Below are 23,756 nucleotides of genomic sequence, written 5' to 3' on the forward strand. Positions count from 1 at the left end.
AACTCCACACATACAAACACACATTTCTACACTTACATAAGAATAATTGCATTTAGGTGCACGGTGAAAATATCTCATCCACATTTCTGCCTGTTTGAATCACTGTCTTCCTTTTCTGGGTTATACCTGTTATTAGACCTTACACACAAACTCCTGGCTGTGTTGACAAACTGAAACTTACACACGTATGAGTTTGTGAGTTCAAGCTAAAAACATTTAAGAATCTTAACCTTTTCTACTCACCCCCTAATCCAGGATCTCAAAGTAGACTAATACTGTACTTATTGTGACCTATTTTTATCCTCTAAGCTTTTACGAACGTCATGAATTGACATACACTGAGAATCTTTACATAAAATGTTGTGTTGAGCATAAACTCAAGAGTGACAGGAGTTTAGAAAATTAATCCTTGTTCTCACAACATACTAGATGTACTTTTCCTGATAAATTGTCTCTACTATTGGCCTTGTTCTCTTGCTTTGCTAATCAGATAAATCATGTGAGGATACGTTGCCTTGCCCCAACAACAATTCTGATTCAGTAGAATTAAACATGTGATCTGGATACCTGCATTTGTAGAACATTTCTAAGTTAATTGAGGTGTCAAACACATGAGAAACACATATGGTGATAAGCTGATTTAGAGAATTATAAAATATTGTTTAATAAACTGTCACCATGAGGATAGTAGTTATTTTGAATTATAAATACCAGGAATAAGATTTGATATTTGTGAGCCAAAACAATAATTAAAATTATTCCTTCTAATTTTTTGTAATTTTCAAATATTTCACCAAGCAGTAAAAAATTATATAATTAGAGTATAGCTTTTTGTAGCTTTTTTTCTCTATTTGCATTCATATTTTAAACACTGCTATGGCTATTTTTCTCCACCACAAATAATTTTATTATATATGTATATGATATATATTTTGAGCTTATATACATTTATATATGTGTATTGATTGCTTTGATTAATCATACCATTATTTGAACATATATATGTATAAAACAATTGTGTATTTCATTTATTTTATACTTCCATCCTATAAAATTAAGAAGTATAGAAAACAATACTCTAATTAGTTTTGTTGATCAAAATTTCTTCCCTAAGTAGTATATATTTATTGATTAATGAATATTTTTAATAAATAAATGATTTGGAAACTGGTCAATGAAATTATAAGTAGTTGGACTATTCTCCAAAATTTTATCACTCAGAAATTGCTAATTATTTTAATTTTAGTGTATGTGTATATACCTATATATAAATGTAATTGTTTTCATAATATACTTCTTAAACTACTTACAGTCTTTTTTCCAAATCATTTATTTCTAATACTTCTTTGTATATTAATATACTTTATTGGAATGTTTACATTAATTTAATGGAATAACATAAAATTTCAAAATTTTAAATAATTTGTCATTTCATAATTGATTTTTAAATTATACAAGTAACTTTCAAAATTTGTTAGTAGTTTGTATCAGTTTCTACCCCAAAATAAAAATGCTCATCTAATGATTATGTGTGTTACATGGTAAGTTATTATAAATTATTATTTTTTTCTCTTCTTTCCCTTAATCTCATTATCTAAGAAAACAAAGTCTAATACGTAAACTTTCACAACTAACTTTGTGGCCATCTATCTTCATTCAAAATTTGCTGTTTCTGTTGTTATCTTTATGATCTTGTTCAAGTTTTTTGCTTCATACATTTTAAAAATTAGAAGACAATCAATATTACAGCTTTTTGTTTTTCTTAATGTTCAGAAGTCTAGAAATTTGGACAAATACTTTTAGCAAGATAAAATGTGCAATAGGCTTTCCAAATTGTTGTACTTATAAAATTTCTTTCAGTATTTTCCTTCATAGATGATTGTTATTTACTCTATAAAATAGTGAGACCACAATAGTTCTTTGGCTAAATATACAATTGTTGTGGCTCTGGTTTTAGATAAGCTTTCTTTTCTTTTCCACTTTTCCACTTGCTTTGTTTCAACATTAATGATTGGATTCATACATGATAGACAAGCATGCTACCTCTGTAATGCGCACCAGCTCTTTTTGACTTTTGCTTTGTCATAGAGTCTCACTAATCACCTAGGCTGGCTTTGAACTTTTCTGTAACCTAAGGCTAACCTCAAAATTGAGATTCTCATGCCTAACACCAAGTAGCTCAGATTACAAGCCTGCACCATAGGGCCAGCTCTATGAATTTTTAAATGAGTATAATAGAGATAAATGCCAACATGAATTTTCTCCAATTGTATGCAACATTTAAAAATATCTTTATAAGCTCAGAAGACTGTGAAAGAATGAACTGAATACTACTGGATATGTTAACGTGTGGGGGGGTGCAGCTGGAAAACAATATATTTATGTTTATTTGTTTGTTTATTTCCATGGGTATATATCCACTATGAATGGTGTTTGGTTACATAAGGACATTTAATACAAATATACATCATATATATTAACACATACACATAATGTATTTTGAGTGTTCTTTTCTCAAGTCATACATTTTCTGCCTCTTCCTTCTTTCCATTACTCTTCTTTGTTCCCATAGTAGAACATTTCACTATTACTTTCATGTTGTGTGCGTGCATGCATGTGGTCGAGTGCATTCAAGTGTGTGTGTGTGTGTGTGTGTGTATACACATGTCATGAAGAACATGTGGAGGTCCGGCTTGAGACAAAACCTCTGTTTGTTGGTGAGAGCTGCATACAGAAGATTAGTTGACTTAGGAGTTCCTGGTTTCGTCACTCTCTGCCCCCCACCCCCCACTTCCGAGTAGAAGCTATGAGATTACAGAACATGCTGTTGCACCCAGTTTCCCGTGGGCTCAACAGGCAGAGAGTTAACTAGAAATGGCATCAGTCTTTAAACTCCCACCTCCAGTGACATAAATGCTCCAACAAAACCACACCTCCTAAACCTCCCCCAAAACAACACCTCCAAAAGAGGGATCAAGTACATGAGATAAGCCTTCCCTGGACCTTGTCATTCAAAGAGCTAAGGTAGTGCTTTGGAAAAATGTATCAACAAATAAAGCATAGCTATTATGTGCATGCCTCATAAACCATGTATTAATTGTAACTCCACTGCACTTATAAGAACATAATGCACAGCTGGTGTTTGACATGATAACAAAACATATTTACAACTTCTGGTTTGTGTTTGAACCTCTAAAGTTTTGTAGTAAGCTATTTGGTTAGCTGCTTCACTACAGGAACATGGATTGTAACTCCTATATGATTGCAATCTCGTTTCATTCTCAGTGCATTCTTTTTTTTTTAATTTATTTATTTATTTATTAAAGATTTCTGTCTCTTCCCCACCGCCGCCTCCCCTTTCCCTCCCCCTCCCCCAACCAAGTCCCCCTCCCTCGTCAGCCCTTTTTTTATCCTTTCCAAGTATCAGAACTATGTGCTGCTTATTCATGGGTACCACCACTAGATGGCAGAGTTCCCTGACACTGTGTGTATAAGTTCCCCTAGCAAACATTTCATAACTTCTATACAGTGAAGAATAAGCAGCTTCTTTGTTTTGTTTTTGGCTTGAGAGAATGAACACTTTATGCCTACAAAAATTACTTAGCATGGAGTTCTTAATATCAAGTATTAATATACAAAGATGAGGAATTTTGATAATATGAGAAGAAAAACATATCTACTCAGGGTCTTGAAAAATGAAAGAGCTTATTATTCACAGAAAAGGGTGAAAAGAAAATACTGCCCATATAAAAGCATCAGGAACTAAAGATCAATACATATTTAATGTGCTGGCTAGGTTTTGTCAACTTAACACAGCTAGAGTCACCTGGGGAGTGGGAACCTCAATTGAGGAACTACTGTTGCTATATTGGCCTGTTGGAATGTCTGTGGAGCACTTTATTAATGTCTAATAGATGTAGGAGGGCCCATATTTCTGTAGACAGTGACATGCCTAGATGGATGGGCCTGGACTATGTAAACAAAGTAACAGAGAAAATCTGGGAGAGCAGCTAGTAAGGAGCAATCCTCTGTGGTCTCCACTTCATGTCCTGCCCCTGGTCTGTCTGGAGTTTCCAGCTTTGGCTTTCCTCGGTGATAGATGGTGATCTGTATGCAGAATGAACCCTTCCTTTCCAGCCCTGCTTTTGGTCACAGTGATTATCACAGCACCATAGCACCAAACTAATGCACGTGGGAACTGCAATGAAATCAGGGCCCTCGTTAACAGCCTACTGCAGGAGTCTGGATCAAGCATCATGCCGGGGGGGGGGGGGGTTGCTAAGAGCAATGGCATTAGAGTGGTGAAAAGGGCTTTGCAAAGGTTTATAAAGCTTATTGAACAAATATACTGGGAAGGAAAGATACATTAGTGAAATGACTAAATGCAGTTTGATGGAGTTTGCCTCTGGTCACTTCCTAAGAGTATGATGGTAGTGGTCCAAATGACCAATAATAACAGGAGAAAATTATTGTTTGTTTGTTGGTGATAGAAAAAGAAGCTTCCCTTGAGAGACATAGGCTAGGTTTGAACATGTTGATACTGAAATAACTAGGTAGAAATCTGAAGTTTCTAGGTTAAGTAGGGGGTTTGAAATGAAGTTGATGAGATTTGCAAGCTTAGAGTAGGCTCCATACATGGGGAGAGGAATTGGCTCTAGGAAGCAGTCACTGAAATGGGTGGTGCTAGCTAAGATTCAATAACAGATGAAAGTCATATGGCAGGACTTAGATAAAATATTGCAAGCCACCCAGGCAGTGGGGATGCATGCCTTTAATCCCAGCACCTGGGAGGCAGTAGCAGGTGGATCTCTGTGAGTTCGGGGCCGGCCTGATCTACAGCTAGTTCTAGGACAGTGAGGGCTGTACACAGATAAACCCTGTCTCAAGAAACAACAACAACAACAAAAAATGCAAGTCAAAATAGCATAAGAAAGAGGAGAATAGGAAGGTAAGAAAAGGTCTGAGATTCCAACTTTGAGGTCATCAGGAACAAAATTCTCTGTGTGAAATAAACCCAGGCAGAAGAGCCAAGGTCCAGAATGAGGGACAATATCAAAATGGAATGACAGAAACAAGCACTTGGAACTTCCTGTAGAAGCCAGAATCTATGCCCATGCTTTTTGGTCTGAAGTTGCAAGCAGACGTTAGTAAAAATACTTGTAAAGAATAGGGATCACAGTAAGAATGACACAACTAACTGGTGATGCGAATTTTCACCCATGTGCCCCTTTCCACAGCAGAACAAAGCTTGCCTTTATCCTTTTATGTGAAGGCGAAGTCACTCAAATAGAAACACAAAACACACTCTTTCTCCATATCTTATCATTAGGGTTTTATTGTTGTGAAGAGACACCATAACCATGACAGCTCTTAGAAGGGAAAACATTTAATTGGGGCTGACTTACAGTTCAAATGTCATTATGATAGTAAGCATGCCAGCATGCAGGCAGACATGGTGCTGGAGAAGGAGCTGATGGTCTACATTTGCATCAGAGGGGAGCAGGAAGTCAGTGTCACATTAGATCTTGCTGGAGCATTTGAGAACTCAGAACCCACCCCTAGTGATGCTCTTTCTGCAACAAAGTCATACCTACTTCGATAAGGCCACTATTAGTGCTACTCCCTATGAGACTATGGAAGCCATTTTTATTCAAACCACCGCACCATATATTATAGTTAGTAATTATTTTTCCCAGAACAAGTAAAACTAATATTAAATTGTGTTTTTTATCATGCTCTAACTTTTTAGCACTTTATTAAGAGATGCACAACCTTTAAAATTTTGACACAGCTACCTGAGCTGCAGTTCATTACATGCTAAATGATTTATCTCTCAAGTATGGTAGGAAAAATAAACATGATGGATGGATTTTGCTCCCTTTTTGTTATTTTCCTGGAATTAAAAAAAAAACTGTTAACTTTTATAAACCATTTGCTTGTTCCTTAAAACAAATCTAAGGTGTTTCAAGAACATGAATTAAGGCCAAATATTTGATAGTCATTTCCTGGAACTCCACAACGTAAAGTTGCTTTGGTTTTCAATTTTGAATACAGGTTGGGGATATCCAATGTAGTTTTCTCTCAATAGCTTTGTGCAAGTTATGAGAGCTGCTTCAGTTGAAATGCTTGTTTAGTATTAGCTTGCTGTACTGAACATGATTTCACGGGGCACTCCTGGTGAAACTGGTTTGGTTGAAACCCATTGTTGTTACTTTAGGCGCTGACAGTTCTTCCAGCTGACTGGATTAAAGCACACACAGGCTATGGCTTGGATGACTTACATTTCTCATTGGTTTGAGCAAGATGATTGGTATGAAGGACTACAAAGAGTAAGATATATTTATGTTGTAATTATAATTTTCTGTGAGGGTTTTTTTTTTCTTGCTTGCTTTTCTTCCTAGAGCTCTGTTTCATTCCTTATATTTGTGGACATTTTGTAAGACAAGATTCTGAGAAGATGGTAGCCATTTAAACAGAAGTAAGAATATAATCTGTGACAATAGCTGTAATTTTACACTGACCAAAGGTTCCCTCCCGTTTCAATTGTAGATGATTTTCTTTTCAGTTTTGACTGGAACGTATGGTCCTCTGGATGCTCAGTGGTTGTTCTACCCTGATCTCTATGCCCAGCCCTCTTTACATTTGCACAGGCCTGAGGCATGATCTCTCTGTAGATAAACTCCAGTAATATTTTCAGATTGTCTTACGATTGAGCTATAAAATACTATTTTGAATGTGATTCGTATGTAAAAATATCAATTATTACAACCCTTTTCCCATAAATAAAACCATTTAATTAAATAGAAAACAGTTGTATGCTAATACTACTTAGTATTATGATACTATTAGTAGAAGAAAAATAAACATCCTGAGTACCACTGTATCTGATAAACTTAAGAAAAATTAAAATATTTATAATTGTTTCAAAGGCAGTTAAAATGTTACCTTGACAACTCAGTCCATTATTCTGAAGAAAGTATAATTTGCGTTGTAATGGTAAAAGAAAAATGTCTTCTTTAAAATATGCCATGGCAAAGTTTTTAATTTCACTTTTTCAATGGAGAATTTGTTAATATTTAGGAGAAGACTGTGGATTTTCTTTGCATTAAGTTGTGAACAAAAGAGCCAGTGTTTTTGTGAGCTTTGACCATGGTTCTCCTCCTTGCGGTTCAGTGGCACATGCTACTGAAGATACGTAGTCATTTTTCTCTTTATATTTGCTTCCCTGCACTCTGTTCTAATCACATCAATCACAAATATTTAATCCTTATTTTACTTCTTTTTAATTATAAGCGATCAGCAGTGCATAGCCTCTTGGGATTATTTTTTTCCCATATACTCTTTTTTTTTTTTTTTTCTTTACTGTGGAACAAGATGATAAACATTCTGGATCCAGTAGCCATCTGTCTCTGCAGAAAAACATGCATAAAGTAAATTTTAAACATTCTTCAGAAAAGATGATGTGACTTAGTAAAGAGCTCTCCATCCTGAATTCTAAACTTCAATAATGAGATACTGCAATAAAAATGATGGGGAAATTTCAGTCTATGAGATTTAATAGCAGAATGCCAAACTCTACGAAGTAAACATGGCATTACAATGCCAACACACTTATAAAGTGTGTGTGTACACCTTAAATACAACAACAATTTATATTAATGTTTAAAAAAGATTTTCTTTTACATGCAATCCATAAGGTGATAGTATAATTTAGGGCCAAGGAAGAACTGATTTTAACAAAAAATGCCTTTTACTAAAATGTATGTTAAAATGCCTTTGGAACATCACGTAGAGATCATGAGGGTTTAGAGTCTTTTTCTTTTCAGCCACTATATTATTGTGGGCCTTTGTAACTAAACCAAGGCGTTAAAAGGAGTACTCTAAACCACAAAAATGTTTACCCCTAAAATTGGCCATATCGTCTTTGTGAGCTTGGGTTTCTTCTTGCTTAGACTTTGCTCATTTGTGTACAGGCATGGGTGAGATGAAAACTCACATTGTAGTTGTCGAAAACTGGTACAAAAATATTGGCTTTAATCCCCACCAGACGTCCAGCTTATTTTACAGGTTGTGCTTTTCATGTGTGTGTGTAAATACATATGGACATATGTATGTATATAGAGAGATGGCTATGTGACTACCATTTAAAAATGTTAGTGAGAAAGTAAATTTCTGAGTTAAAAGTTACAAACTCAAAATGTTGAGTTTCAAAACTGACATATAAGTGTAAATTTGATATTTAGAGCAATACGTTGACACTTATACTTTACTTAATGATGATTTATGACTTAAATATACAAACACACATATATAAACTTTTATAATTTATTTTAACTGTATTATAATCCCATATCATTTATATTTTAATAGCTTGATCCTTTTATAATAATCCCACACATTCAAAAGTAAACATCACTACCTCTAAAACCCTAATATATAAAATAATTCTGTGGCTATATTTCATCTGCTACGAAAGAGTAAATTTGCCATAATCTGTGCATGTGTAATTTTGCACGTCTTGTATATGGGGCTGAGAGCAAACCTAGAACACAGGTTAACAAAATGAAAATAATATCCCTGTTGATTTCAACCACATGTCATTTGCATGTTGCTTTAACAATACAAAGGCTTTCTTCCTGAGCCCACTACAAGTCTGTATTATTCAGTCTGCTTTTGCACTTAGTTTTTCAGTAAGGTGTTCGTGTTATTTCTGGACCAAAAGGATTATTTTTCTCAAACAGCAGATGGTTAGAACACAAATGAAACTCAACTGACTCACAAACCATGCTACATGATGAAGTGAGGATAGTGAGGTTTGTTTTTTTTTTTTTTTTTTTTTTTTTTTTTTTAAATGTTACTTGCCACAGCAAAAGTTTGTCTTTCTGTGGGACTTTTTGCAGCATATATTAAAAATTATGAAAACAGCTTTTAAAATGTCCCTTAAGTTGAATATTTTCTATTTTTAGTAATAGAGAATCACGAACTGTGTAACTATTCATGCTGACAGCAGAGATGTCTGAGAATTTCATTCCATCTCCTTAGTAACAGGTTTGCCCTAATAAAATCTATAAAAGTCTTACATCTATTTTATGATCCTGCTGAAAAAGTATTCTAGATAAATACTAGGATTTATTTAAATGCCCAATATGTTTTTTTAATGCAACAGTATTTATTTGTTTATTGATACACAATTTAAAAAAAACTATATTCAAAACCAAGTGTTTTTAAGAATAAATGTAATTTTTATTTTTTCCTATTTGCTATTTTAGTATCTGGCTTAAAAGATTATTCAGTCCCAAACTTTAAATGGAGTTAATAGTGAGAGCGGCCTCCTCACCTATAATTCCAGCATTCTCGTGGTAGAGGCCAGAGAACTGCTGCAATTTCAGACCATCCTGTATTAGGAGAGTTAGATGGCATCCTGGAAAATATAGCAAGTCCCTGTCTCAGAAAAAAACAAAATATAAATAAATAAAAATAGATAAAGGAATGTAACTTATTGTATTATAGATTTGCAAGACCTATTTAATATGGAAGGTATGTTGAATTTTATACCAACAAAGAAATTGAAATATAACATAATTTTAGAACATAAAATCAGTAAATTAAGAGATAATCACCAATGGCTCCTTCAGTAGATGAGTGTATAAATAAACTATGCTACATTTAAATAAAGGAATATTATTTTATATTAAAAATCTGTAAGCCATCGCATTATGAAAAGCATTAGGAATCTGTCTCCCTAGCTAGTCAATTAAAGTAATATAATCTGCTTCGATATAATTATTTTGGAAAAATTAAATTTATAAATGCTTGCACCTTTTAGGGAGAATGTTTGGATGTTAAATTTAAAGGAATTTCAATGAGGTTCAATGCTTAGCACAGTAGCCTCCTACATCAAGTATCCCAGGGTAGATACCTGTGCATATCTTTCAAAAGCAGCTTTGATGAGTCAGGGTGGATAAAATCAACCTGTCCCTCCAGTGTCAGAACTGTTTCTGAGCAGAAACTCTGTTTCTGGTTAGAGGGACAGAGACAACCAGCATGTTGCCTGTTCTGCGCATTTGGAAGCCCCTGCTTTCCTATCTGTAGTGCGTCGAAGAACAACAAAAAAAGTTGATGCGCTCTCCTTATAGACCGCCTACAGTTTTGTGTTAACATTGTTTGGAGCTGTTCTCTAAAGGTTCAGAAACTGAAAAGCAATCACATATGCAGAGAAAATTAGAAAGTTGCTGTACATACATCTAGGTAATGGCACACACTTAAACAACTCTGAAGCCCATAAGTTTCCATCCAGAGCTGATCTCCTTGACAGATAAGAAAACAAAACAATAAATGAAAACAATAACAAGGCAGAAAATACTGCGTAAGAGATATTCTAATTTCCAGAACTATTATATCATTCAATTCAAATGTCAAGTTTTTAAACCAAAAGTACCAAGTCCTAACAAAGAGGGGTTATTAGCCTGTAACCCTAACTACTTGGAAAGCCCGGACAGATGGCTCACGGGTTCTAGTTAAAGGCCAGCCTGAGCAACTTAGTGAGACCTTGTCTAAAAATAAGACTATAAAGAGAAGGGTTGGAGATAGATGTCGCTTAGTGGTAGAGTACTTGTCTAGTATTACATATACATATACATATTACGTATACATGTACACACACACACACACACACACACATATATGTAGGCTGATCTATTAGACAAAGACATTACAATAACTATTTTAAAGGTGTCCAGAGAACTAAAGGAAGAAATGGAGAAAATCAAGACAGTAGTGTGTGAAGACCATGGAATAATAAAATAATCAGAAGAGCAATGTTAGGTGATGAAAAGTCCAAAAACTGATTTAAAATGTCATTACAACAATTTATAAGATTTTTGGCAGACAGGAGAAAATATCCCTGTAGATTTGAAAGCAGGGAAATATAAATTATTGTTGGGACAAAAAGAAAACTACTCCAAAGCTACAGAGAAACCTTGTCTCAGAAAAAAGAAAAAAGAAAAAAAAAAACTACTGAGAGAAGTAACTGAAAGTGAAGGACCTAGGAGGTAGCACCAGCAGACTAGCGCGTTCTTGTGTTCAGAGAGGAGAGAGGACATGTGAAGACAGAATAGCAAGTACAGTCCCAGAATGACTCGCCATGAGCCTTCAAGAATTTCAGCCAGATTCAATTGGCATGAATTCTAATAGTTCCAAATTAAGTCAGTATATTCAAACATTTTGTGAGCAAAGTCAAGACACAGAATCTGGAAACCAGTAAGAGAGAAGCATAGTGTCACATACTCTGTGCCCTCTCTATAAGAATCATCAAGATTCTTATTCACTGGAAACAAGAGCATAAGGACAAGAAATTGCTGCATGAAAAAAAAAAAGTTTGTCGACCAACTTTCCAAATCTGGCCAAACTATCTTTTAAAAAATGATCCTGCAAACAAATATGAAAGAATTCATTACGGTTTAGCTGCCCCAAAACATTTTCAAGGGAATCTTCCTGGCTAAGAGAAAAGGACATTAAAACATTACCACTGCACTATGTAATGATGATTTCAAAAAATAGACACATAGGTAACTATAAAAGCTAATGTTGTAAACAATGGTTTGTAATTTATTACCCAGGTTCATCTGATTTTAAAAACATAAAATTTAAACTCCTAGTCTACAAGTAGTATCACCACAACCCTGATGTTGGCTTAAGAGACATAAGTATTCAAATAAATGATAGAAAGAATATCTGTATATGTTCTGTAATGGACCAGTATTGTCACACATGACACTTGTACTTTAAATAAAATATTCTCTGAGCAAAAAGAGAGAGAATAACAGTGGATTAAAAATGATTGTATGATATCAACAGTTAACCCTCTTTAAATCTGAAGACACAAATTTCATAAATCAGAAAAAATAAAAATTATTTTCATTCACACAGTCTCTAAAAGAAAGCATTCTATGTTAATATCAGACAATACTGTCAGTGATCACAAAGAACTTAGAAGAGACAAAGCATTGTGAATAAAAATCCAACACATTATAAACCTAGTATCCTTCCCAAGAGATCATGATAACCTATGAAGCAAAACCTAGATGGAAGTGAATTCACTAAGAATAGTTACAGAATTAAATACTTTTTCAGTATTAAACAGGCATGGTGTGTCAACCAAAACAAAGTCAAGGGAATGGAGTCCTGTGAATATCAGTCTAATTAGGTCTGCAGACATGCATACAGAACAGCTCACTTAGCAACTGCATACATACTGAATGAAGAAAATTTTCAGGATTGATATACCAGACAACAATTATGGAATATGTGTTTTCTAATCAGACTTAAATACAATTAGAATTTTTAATAGAAAATAAACAGTAAAATTGTCTAATCTGTGTAGATTAGGCAAAAAAAACTCTCAGAAAAGCAATATATGAAAATCAGAAATCAAAAGATGATATAAGAAGTACTTAAGCATGAAGATAAAGACACAATATACACAAACATCAGATACAATGAGTGCAGCACCATAATGGGATACATAGCACTTGATACTAATAAGCAAGGAAGATCTTAAATCACAATCTAATTTTATATTTTAATGGAATGAAAAAATGAATAAACTAGTCAGTAAAATTCTACTATAAGTTGAATACTAATGTTAAATGAAATGGAGACCAAAAAGATAATAGAGATAAATCAATGAAACTAAAAATTATTCCTTGAAAGGAGGAACACAATTGATAAAAAATGTCAGATGGAGTAAGAATACAAGAGAACAGACACAGATTATTAACATTATAAGTGAGTGTCACTTTAGTCTATAAAAATGAAAATTGTTATAACTAGTACTAAAGAGAAGTATGCCCAAACAAATTGGATTAACTAGATGAATTGAAAATTTCGTAGAAATAGAAAGCCAGTAGGCATGGCCCCATGAAGAAACACAAACTATAAGTAATTCCATAATTAGTAAAGAGGTTGGATCAATATCAAAAACTTCCCAGCAAGCAGGGTACTGGCTTACACACACACACACACATACACACAAACACACATGCACACACACATTGAGAGTGAGAGAAATAGGGAGGGAGTGAGAGGGGAAGAGAGGGAGGGAGGGAGGGAGGGAGGGAGGGAGGGAGGGAGGGAGGGAGGGAGGGAGGGAGGGAGGGAGGGAGGGAGAGAGAGAGAGAAGGAAAGAGAGAGAGCCTGGGGCTTGAAAATTGTTGCAAGTTCAAGATCAGGACAACATTTCCAATTATCATAGCTTCAAAATGATTCAATATTCAGTACTTAGCTTAACCACAGATGTAAAATACTTTTCCAGTAAAATAACAAAAGAATGTTAAAAGAAACTAGACATAAATAAAAACACATTTCATGTGGTTAAGATGACAGTGTAGGGTTTAAATTCAGAGTATTCTCTAACAAAGTCTAAATGATGTTTTTGCAGAAATTAAAAAAGAAACTCCTAACATTTACATAGAATTAAGGAGTCCTTCATAGAAAACGTAAAGTCTTGGAATAAAATCACAGGGGGAAATTTACAATACTAAGTCATTGCCTTCTTGTGAATTACACAAGAAACACAGGAAACCCAAGAAGAAGGTGAACAAAGAGGACTTCTTAAAAATAAGTTTTGTGCATCAGAAATTATCAACATACCAAAATATAGCTGCAAGAAGCAGCCATGTGAGGTTTTTGCTGTCTTTCAATTCACAGTCATACCCAGAGTAGAGTCGCTCTTTAGCTACTATTCTTGGTTTCTGTCCTGGATACCTTTCACTGTGTTACTTGTCAATTTCCAAAATCAACTGGGAACTGGGCCTTGGAGCCTGCTGGGGGAGAGGCATACCTGTATGGGGATGGAGGGCATGCCTGTGTATAAGTGTGTGTGTGGGGGGGGTCCTGATTAAGTCAATTGATGTGGGAAGACCCATCCTAATAATTGCTGGGACCTGGGCTATTTAAGTGGAAAGAATCTAGCTGAACTGTAGCATGTTTATGGTCATTGCTCTCTCTCCATGAGTATGGATATGATGTGACAAGCTCCCTCCTGCCTCTGGGACTCCCAAGCAACCATGGCTTCTAACCTGGAGCTCTAAACTGAAATAATCCCTTCTTTGCTTAATTTGCTTTTCTAGGTTGTTTTTATCAGCAATAGAAAAGAAACAAAAATAGTTGTTTTCTTAAATACTTATTCTCCTGTCACAGTGGCATTCAAATATAGCTTCTAGTCCTCTTTTTGTCCCCTCCTAACAACTGTGGATATCATTATCCCAGCTTGTTTATCTGTCTTATGTACTTCAAATGTCCCCCCTCCCTCCCAAGGATGAAGATCAATGTAAAACATCAGGTTTAATGAAATAGGTCATAGCTGTCCCAACATTCACACATTGTCTTTCAAATTTGGATTTGCTACCTTGACTGAATTGCCAATATTTGAAAACTGGTATATGTCACAGGGACATCTGAGTGTTTCTGTTTTAAATCCATGTAGATGCTCTTTCCCTTGCCCTTTACCCTCACCAGCCCTGACAGGCATTTTGCCTTAGTCCATGTCTTATGGCAGTTACCATTTTATGAATGCCTTTTCTATCTCAGATTGCCTTCTTTGAAGTCTATTTGGTGATGTCAACTATTTTTATTGGAAAATGTTAAGTTGAGATTAATACTACCAGTAATATATTTACAGTGCATAAAAGGCAAGATGCATGGAAGATAAAGGTCTGAAGTTTATCAAATGATCCACAGTATCAAATGATGACAATGATTGACACTTGTTCAAATTTGCTTTTAAGGCAACCATGTCCCAAGTCAGGCAAGTGGGACTGCTGGCTGCTGGGTGTCAGCCATGGAACAAAGACGTGTGTGCTGCCAGCGGAGACCGGTTTGCATACTGCGCAACTCTGGCCATCTATATCTACCAGGTCTAACAGCATGGATCATTTCAATTATGATTCTAGTGGATACCGTTATTATTGAATTAATGTTTATATTAACTCTATGTAATATTAAAAATGATAATTTAATTGATATTTGTATATTTGCTTTGAATATTTATATTAACATTGTAAACTAGATCACTAAACAATGACATTAATCTTACTTAAGCGCATGGTTTTAAATGCCATCTAAAGTGCTTTGCAAAATGTGGTACATGAGGAGAAAATGTTAAAATTATTTTTAGGGTCTGAAGAAATGAGTCAGTGATTTCAGAACATGAACTGCTCTTTCAGAAAACCTGAGCTTGTTTTCCAGAGCCCACATCAGACAGCTAACAACTGGCTAAAACCCCAGCTTCAGATCTGATGCCCTTTTCTGGCCTCCTTGGGTGCTATATTTATATGCCCACATAAGACATACACACATATATACACAAATTTAAAAAATTCTTTTCAGAGGCTGTTTTTTAAATAGTTCCTGATAGTAGGGCACACTAACCGTGTAGCTAAAGTGAAATTATTATGTATGACTCCTCTTCATAAGAATAAGAGCCTGAGAGGGGTCATACATAATAATTAAAAAAAATAAAAAGCAATTCGGTGGCACATGGCCTATGAAATATACAACAGGCCAGAGTCTTCCAGGCTGAGTTTTAGGGGGAGATCATGAATTTAAGGAACTTGGTCTGAAAGTGTGTTTCTGAGGAGTGATTTTTGAACTCATATTCTGGGGTGGTGAGTGAAGAATAACGAGAAAATCAGTGAGGAAAGCATTAGAGGCCAATGGAACAACGAGATAGAACTTTGATCATGTAGGAAACTATACAGTATGTTAGCAAGTGGGATTTTACCTCAAACATGTGGTTAAAAAAAGAGCTAACCTTTAATTTAAAGGTTTTTAAAACTTCAAGGGCTACTGTGAAGGTGGAAAAAGGCCAACCTTACTGAACGTACAAGACGTAATAAATTCAAGTGATAAAATAATAAGAAATTAATTTCTACAGTGATAATTAATGGAGGCACTTTCACATAGAAACTCACACACACCAAAACAATGATAGATAGGGTCTATTACACCATTACTAGTTTAAAAATGAGTAGCTTAATCATTTCAGAAAGAGAGAGAGAGAGAGAGAGAGAGAGAGAGAGAGAGAGAGAGAGAGAGAGAGAGAGAACCTAGAGGCCAACAAGAGAGCTGTGGCCAAGATGGCAGTCACATAGGAGGAAGCTGGGGAAAGGGAAGTGAGGTTTAGGGTAGGAGGCTGGGTGAGAAGTGTTGAGTGGAGCCCGGACTCCCTAACAGGTACTTGCTAGAGACCAGACACTTCGGTTATGCTAATAGGCTCCTTGGGGTTAGCCATTTGTCCTGAGCTTCTTTATATTCAGGGAGAGGGCCAGTCATTGAATTCCCTTGTGGTGGCTCTGCTGACCCCATCAAATTCCAGTGGATTATCCTAATCCAACACTCTCACAGTTGGTCCTGGTTAAACTGAACAGGTCTCCCCGCCCCCACTTCTCTCTCTCTCTCTCTCTCTCTCTCTCTCTCTCTCTCTCTCTCACACACACACACACACACACACACACTCACTCACACTCAAAATCATTTATCTAGAAAAGGGAAGATAGGGAGGAGGTGAGTTGAGTTGATAGGTTCAGGGGAAAGTAAGAGAGACTAGTGGGAAACCATAGCCAGAATACATTAAATACATTCCTGAGACAGTCAAAGAAATACATTTTGAAAAGGAAACACCTTTAATATTTTGGAGAACTGTTTTTGCACATCATCGAAAACTTCATAAAAGTTGTTATAAACAGTTAAGTGGATTTTCTTAATAAACTGAATTTAAACTAAAACCTATTTATGTTTTTCTGTAAAAAAAAAAGAACAGTTGATTTATTTAACTTAATTAAAAAAAACATTTATTTACTTATTATGTATACAATATTCTGTCTGCGTGTATGCCTGCAGGCCAGAAGAGGGCACCAGACTTCATTACAGATGGTTGTGAGCCACCATGTGGTTGCTGGGAATTGAACTCAGGACCTTTGGAAGAGCAGGCAATGCTCTTAACCGCTGAGCCATCTTTCCAACCCTTTAACCTAATTTTTAATTTAAATTCCTGAAATTATTTAAAAGATTCTGAATCAACAGGGCTTTTGTATTTCATGAAACATTGATAAAAATGTCATAAATTTATAAAATATGCATGTTTAAAATGTAAACAATTGACTACTTCTAATTTAAAATCTTTGCTTCCTCAGTTTTTTTTTCCAAGTGGTTTCCTTCAGCTCACTGAATTCAGTTGTATGAAAACCAAGGCATAAATTAAATTCATTATTATGCAAACCAGTCTTTCTGTGCACGGTTTGTTTTATATAGTGTGATTTCTAATCAAGAGCATAAGACTGAACTGCCTCTCCTGCTTCGTTTTAGTTGGATCACCGTTATAATGAGTTCAAACTTCATGCAATCATGTCGGAACATAAAAAGACCATCACGGCAATCTCTTGGTGCCCACATAACCCCGACCTGTTTGCAAGTGGCAGCACTGATAATTTGGTGATCGTTTGGAACGTTGCAGAACAAAAAGTCATTGCTAAACTTGACCATATCAAAGGTATACTTACCACCAAGTATTTTATCAAGTAAAATATTTGTTTTGATAATCACCATTTGTTTAATTAGTTTAGATTTTAAAACAATATTTAAAATTTCTAGTGGTAACATGTATATGAAATGCAAGTGCATGGTACAAAAATGAAGCAAAATTTCTTAAAATAAAATATTCATAGAGGATGTTATTAACTAAGGATGTAACCAGCTAGAAATAATCAAACTAATGTTAAAATTTAATATGAGAATTTCTAGAATAAGTACACAAATCAAAGTAGAAAAATTTAATTAGGTAGGTAGCAGGCCTTGCCTTCTTATTAGGGTATTCCCTAATGATCTGTGGCACATAGGACGAGAATATGCAGACAATACGCATCTCCGTGATGTACTGCGGAGCTCGTTTTGTGACTTTCTGTGTGATATGGTAAAGATAAAAACTTGTTTCAACAAACAGGTCTTTGGGAATTTGATAATATCTCAACTTTATTTTATTCACCATTGGGTTTTAATTTATCTATAATGATGATATAATTGAACAACGACTTTATCTTCCATATCATAGTTCACTTTATTTTTCAGTGCCAGTGATAATTTGATGATTTTGATGATTATTTATGATTGTGTAAGGTATTACTAGATATACTGTCAATATTAAATTTCTTTTAAAAGTAATATAAATAAGTTTTAGATAGAAACTGAGACACAACTATTGTAGTAGTTTAAGTTTGTTCAAGATTTCTTTATTATATTCTAACATGTACTTGCAATAGTGGCAATTCATATACATTTATTCCTAAGTTTTCTGTAACAGTACAGCCTTTTTCTAAACTTTCTATCTATTTTTTAACACATTTAGTACATTGTTTTTTCAATTTAGGCCACTAAAAATGTTTAAAAGTTCAGGGAAAGTGATCTATTTTGTTACTCAATTGTGGCTTTCAGGTGTTTTTCAAATTAGAGTAATTTACAATTGCAAAAAGTGAATTACTTCTAAATTCATGTAATCTGGTTTTCATCATTTGGAATAATCAGTGATTAGATACCAAGTAAAATTTGCTTGAAGCTCTGCGAAAGGTATTTATAAAGCCAGCCATTCAGTGAATGTCTATTAATATAGTTGACAGGTTTTTTTTTTTAATGTTTTTAGTGTATCACTGAGAAAAAAAATCCATTGTGACATAAAAACAGCCATTCATGGTCTGAGTCAGGAGTTTTCATATCTCTCCATATTTTCTGATAATTTCAGTTAATCAAAAGTCCTACAAATCATTCTAGTATTGTTTATAGAAATAACAGTATATATCAAATACTTTGCCTTTGTAAATGATCTTATAGAAGACAGAAAAGTCTACTTGAAATTAATTTTATATTTTATGATAAAGAAACTAAAGATTTGCGATGCAGTGTTCTCATGAATTCAACAGCACAGTATCTGTATTAGCCTATGTTTGAAAATAATACGAAGCACAGATAAATATTACCTACCTTTGTCAAGTATTAATGACCAAACCTTCTGTGAACCTAATGTATTTGTCAGGGAGACAACTTTAGTTCCTTAGCCATGGTCCCCCTTGTCTCTGGATATACAAATTAAAGGGACTTTTTCACTTAGCCTTGGTCCCCCATGTCTCTGGATATACAATTTAAAGGGACTTTTTCACTAGCACTTGTAGAAAAAAAATCAAATGATTGTCGTAATAGTGTAGGGAAATTTTAATTTTTGCTTTGAAAAATTTTTAAAGACTAATTGATAATTCCCCCAGGTTATATCCAAATATTTTCCTAAATTGAAATTGAAATTGAAAGCTGTAATACTTTATTTAGAAATGTTTAAATATTTTTATTTTTAACAGAATTTTTATTCCCACATACAGTGTTGGATCTGTGTGTTTTTCATTTCTATTTTTGTTTCTCTGTTAGTTATCTATCTAGTGGAATAAGTGTTAGATTTGCCCAATTATTCAATGCTAAAGTTGTCACTAGCTCTACACAGAAACATATTGAGCAGCCCTGTATATTTCAAATATAAAAATTGCTGGATTAAATGAGTTGGTATTCTCTATGTATAATCCCTGTAGTTTTAAAGGTTATCTTGTAAGTATAATTGCCATATTAAGGAGTTGATTGTTTTTTAAAATAATGAAATAATTCTTATATTTGAATTTTGATAAATGTGCAGTGCAAACAATAGCTATAAGAATCTTTGTTTTTTGTTTTGTTTTGTTTTGTTTTTCATTTTTTGAGACAGGGTTTCCCTGTAGCTTTGGAGGCTGTCCTGGAACTAGCTCCTTTAGACCAGGGTGGTTTCAAACTCAACCTGACTCTGCCTCCTGAGTGCTGGGATTAAAGGTGTGCGCCACCACCACCAGGCAAGATGTTAGAATCTTATGCCCATCTTTCTGTTTTGTGTGTCTGCATTTAATTTTTTTTCCAGGGACACCTGCCTGTCTCGGCTGGTGCTGGAACACAGACGATGCTGTGGCATTTGTTTCCCAGAAAGGGCCTCTGCTCATTTGGACTATCGCAGGACCAGATAGTGGAGTGTCTGCACACAAAGAAGCTCATAGTTTTGTGTCCGATATCTGTATATTTAGATGGAACACCCAAAAGAAGGGAAAAGTTGTATTTGGTCATATGGATGGAAGCATATCGATTTTTCAGCCTGGTAAGTATTTATTTATCTTGATCTCATCTTTTTTTTCTTAGCAAAACTATTTTCTTATTCACATTCATGTATTTTTAGTCTGAGAATGAACAACTTGAAAAACGAAAAGTTTATTTTGGCTAATTTTGGCTCACCTTGTGGGAGGTTACAAAATTATATATATAATTTACAAATCAAAAATTATTTCTCATAATTCTTTGTATATGTAATTTCACTTATTTATTCTTGAATTTCTTGCTTTAATGCTCTGGTTTGAATTATGATAACTAATGATGATGATTAGGAAGGGAATTAACTGAAAATACTGATAATGCCGCTTGTAACAGAGCCTACTGTGATCAGCTCTTTAACAAGCTACTCATGTAATAGCTTCCCAATCTCTGTGAACCAATATTGAACCCTCCATTGTAAAACCAGAGAAGCTCAGGTATCAAAGACTGTGTCTTGTTCAGGAGAGCAAAGCTAGTCAGTAAAAACCTGAATGTGGACCTAGGAAACCCACTCCAAAGTTACTGTTTTTCCTTTCAAAAAACATTTTACTGATATTTTCTATTCCCCAACTACTTCCCCATCCCTGTCCTGTCATGAGAAAGTGAAATCTTTTCTGACTAGAGAAGCACACCTTTTTCTTTCAGATTTTCAGTAATGAGTATGTGAAATACATAAAGCTCTCAAGAATATCAAAGCAAAGCCATTAATCCTGTCTCGCATTATCAGGGCACACAATACTGCCGTTCACACGTCATCGATGCCTTCCAGAGTCTCAGAGACTGGAGACATATGGTAGAAAGCGTCAATGAAACAATGATCTTTGGAACGCTTTGAAACAATTTTCTGTTTATGGAATAGGTAGTAAACATCAGAAGCACGTTCTGAGACCCGAGAGTCTTGAGGGAACGGATGAAGAGGACCCAGTGACGGCCCTGGAGTGGGACCCACTGTCCACTGACTATCTCCTGGTGGCAAATTTGCACCATGGCATTCGTCTTCTGGATTCCGAGTCACTTTATTGCATCACAACGTTCAGTTTTCCCACCGCAGCGGTGTCTGTGCAGTGCTTAGCCTGGGTTCCCAGTGCTCCAGGCATGTTTATAACCGGAGGTAATGTACCCATGTTCCTGAAAGGTTCAAATGCCTGAATATTCACTAACTGAATTAGATACATTGTATTTTGTTAGTTGACTTCATAAAACTTGTTAATTAACATCACAAATACTCAATATGTAAGTGTGTGGTTTATAAAATGTGTCATTGACATGATTCAAGTAAAATTAAGGCACCACATTTCTTGTGTGTGAAATTATATTGTAATATTGTGTGTGTGTGTACATATATACATGTACCTGTGTTTATATGTGCATAAATAACAACCAATTGGATTCCAGGTGTGGAGAGATAACGAAGGTACTGATTGGAAAATAATCAAATTTCCTGATAGGAGCCGTATTAGCCTCACTAATTTTAACAGATTGTCGCCAGATATGTTAAGGCAGTGAAGGCTTTTCAATCAGATTAAAAATGAAAGTAGTAGATAGTTCCCACCTGAGAGAGGCTATCAAGGTGAGTAATGAAATCTGAGAAGGTAGAAGAGCTTAGGAGTAGCCATAGCAATGTGACATTCAGCTATTACCATTTACTCAGTCTGAGAGAGAGAGAGAGAGAGAGAGAGAGAGAGAGAGAGAGAGAGAGAGAGAGAAACATTCCATGAGGATTACATTTACTTGGCATAAAATCATATTATTTTTCATTTTTCATCTCAGTGGTTTGTGGTATTCTATACTTGTTTTACTTTTGCAGCTTTGATTTAAATAAAGAATAGATGGGGGGCTGGAGCAATGGCTCAGAGGTTAAGATTATTAGCTGCTTTTCCAGTGAGATCCTGGGTTCAATTCCCAGCAACCACACGGTGGCTCACCAACATCTGTAATGAGACCTGGTACCCTCTTCTGGCCTGTAGGCAGACATGTAGACAGAATGTTGTATACACAATAAATAAATACATCTTTTTTTTGAAAAAAAAGGATAGATGGATTCCTGATTTATATATCTTAGCAAACTTTAATAAGTTTATGAGATTTTATGAATAATAGATAAGAAAATTTTAAATATATTTATTACTATTAAGATAAACTTCACTTACCACAAAATTCACCTATTTTAACCACAGTTCAGTGGTTTCTAGTCTATTCTCAAGGATGTATGGCCATTATCTCAATCCAGAGTGTTTATTTTTTTCCCAACAAAACCTGTACCCCCTAATAACCAACGTCGACTGTCCTCTCCACACCCTGAAAACCACACATGCATCTAAACAGACAATCTACTCTCTGCCTCTGAGTTTGCCTATTTGGGGCTTTTCAGGCAATCATTCCAAATATGGTCATTTGTGTTTGCTTCTTTAACTTAATACAGTATTTCCAAGTTTCATCTGTGCTGTAGCATAGATCAGTATTTTACTCCTTTTTGTCATAAGTATTATCCCATCATGTCATTGGTATCTATACTATTTGCTCTGTGATTATGAATAATACTGTTATTATGAGCATCAGTATAGAACTGTTATGTGAACTTTTATAATTCTGTTAACTTATAAACACTGGTAAAAATGTTGGGGAATAAGGTGATATTATATGTGTGTGATTGTTTGAGACACGGGCAGACTATTCTCCATGCCAGGTATTAAGGAAAGGTTTGGAGGGGACAGCAGTTCTCTAATTGATTTTTAAGCATGTTTGATTTATTTTACTGAAAACAGATAATAAGCGGTTGATGGATATTTTAATATAGAAGGAATGCTTATTGTTAGAAGTGGACAAGTTTCTCTTCTGGACCACTTCCTAGAGTATGTGTTGTCAATGGAGATTGACTGTGATCATCCTATCTGACCTTCACAGTGGACACGTAGGGAAGGAGGTTTCCAACCCCGTGACTGAGTGTAATGGAATAAAAAATAAAGATGTTCCAAATATGAAACTAGAGCAGGCTATCAACGATTTATTTGATTGTATCATTAATATTTCAGTGATACAGTAACTGCTGCTGGACGTCTTTGTTGTTACTTCTAGTAATGGATATTTTATTATCAAACAAATACATTGACATTTGTATTTCTGATGATCTGACTAGATTCTCAAGTGGGCATTTTGCGCATTTGGAATGTTTCAAGAACAACACCTATTGATAATTTTAAATTAAAGAAAACTGGATTTCATTGCTTACATGTAGTTAATTCTCCTCCAAAGAAGAAATGTAAGTACAAATATAGAAGTTTACTATTCACAGTATCATATTTCTGCACATAAAGTGATATCACAACATAAATATATTATTTTTTATACTGCTGAAAACACTTTAAAGAATTATCTTTGAAAATATCCATGCTAAATAAACCATCAAATCCACAGAATAATTAGGATTCCTTATATACAACTATTTAAAGGCAACCTATATTTATAAAATGCCATTGAATGATAATATTCAAATACTCTTAAATTATTGCTGTGAAGAAGATGAAACAATGATATTGATAAAAATTATCAAGAATGGT

General features: G+C 34.8%; 1 protein-coding gene across 9 annotated transcripts in view; it reads left to right on the forward strand.

Moving 5' to 3' along the window:
• The first annotated feature begins 6,263 nt into the window (after positions 1 to 6,263).
• Wdr17 (WD repeat domain 17) overlaps positions 6,264 to 23,756 on the forward strand; it is a 62,944-nt gene continuing 45,451 nt past the window's right edge. For 3 of the 9 annotated variants that reach the window (XM_050147299.1, XM_050147300.1, XM_050147301.1), the window contains exons 1-5: positions 14,793 to 14,915; positions 17,365 to 17,548; positions 19,979 to 20,213; positions 21,063 to 21,310; positions 23,336 to 23,458. In XM_050147299.1, coding sequence (XP_050003256.1) covers positions 14,793 to 14,915; positions 17,365 to 17,548; positions 19,979 to 20,213; positions 21,063 to 21,310; positions 23,336 to 23,458 — 913 coding nt within the window. Of the gene's footprint in view, positions 6,330 to 14,786; positions 14,916 to 17,364; positions 17,549 to 19,978; positions 20,214 to 21,058; positions 21,311 to 23,335; positions 23,459 to 23,756 lie in introns of those variants that run through there. The other 6 variants (XM_050147293.1, XM_050147295.1, XM_050147297.1 and 3 more) reach the window with 5 other exon arrangements.

This window comes from Alexandromys fortis, unplaced genomic scaffold, assembly GCF_014885135.2.
Source record: "Alexandromys fortis isolate MF-2015 unplaced genomic scaffold, M_Fortis_MF-2015_v1.1 scaffold_32, whole genome shotgun sequence".
Taxonomy (NCBI): Eukaryota; Metazoa; Chordata; class Mammalia; order Rodentia; family Cricetidae; genus Alexandromys; species Alexandromys fortis.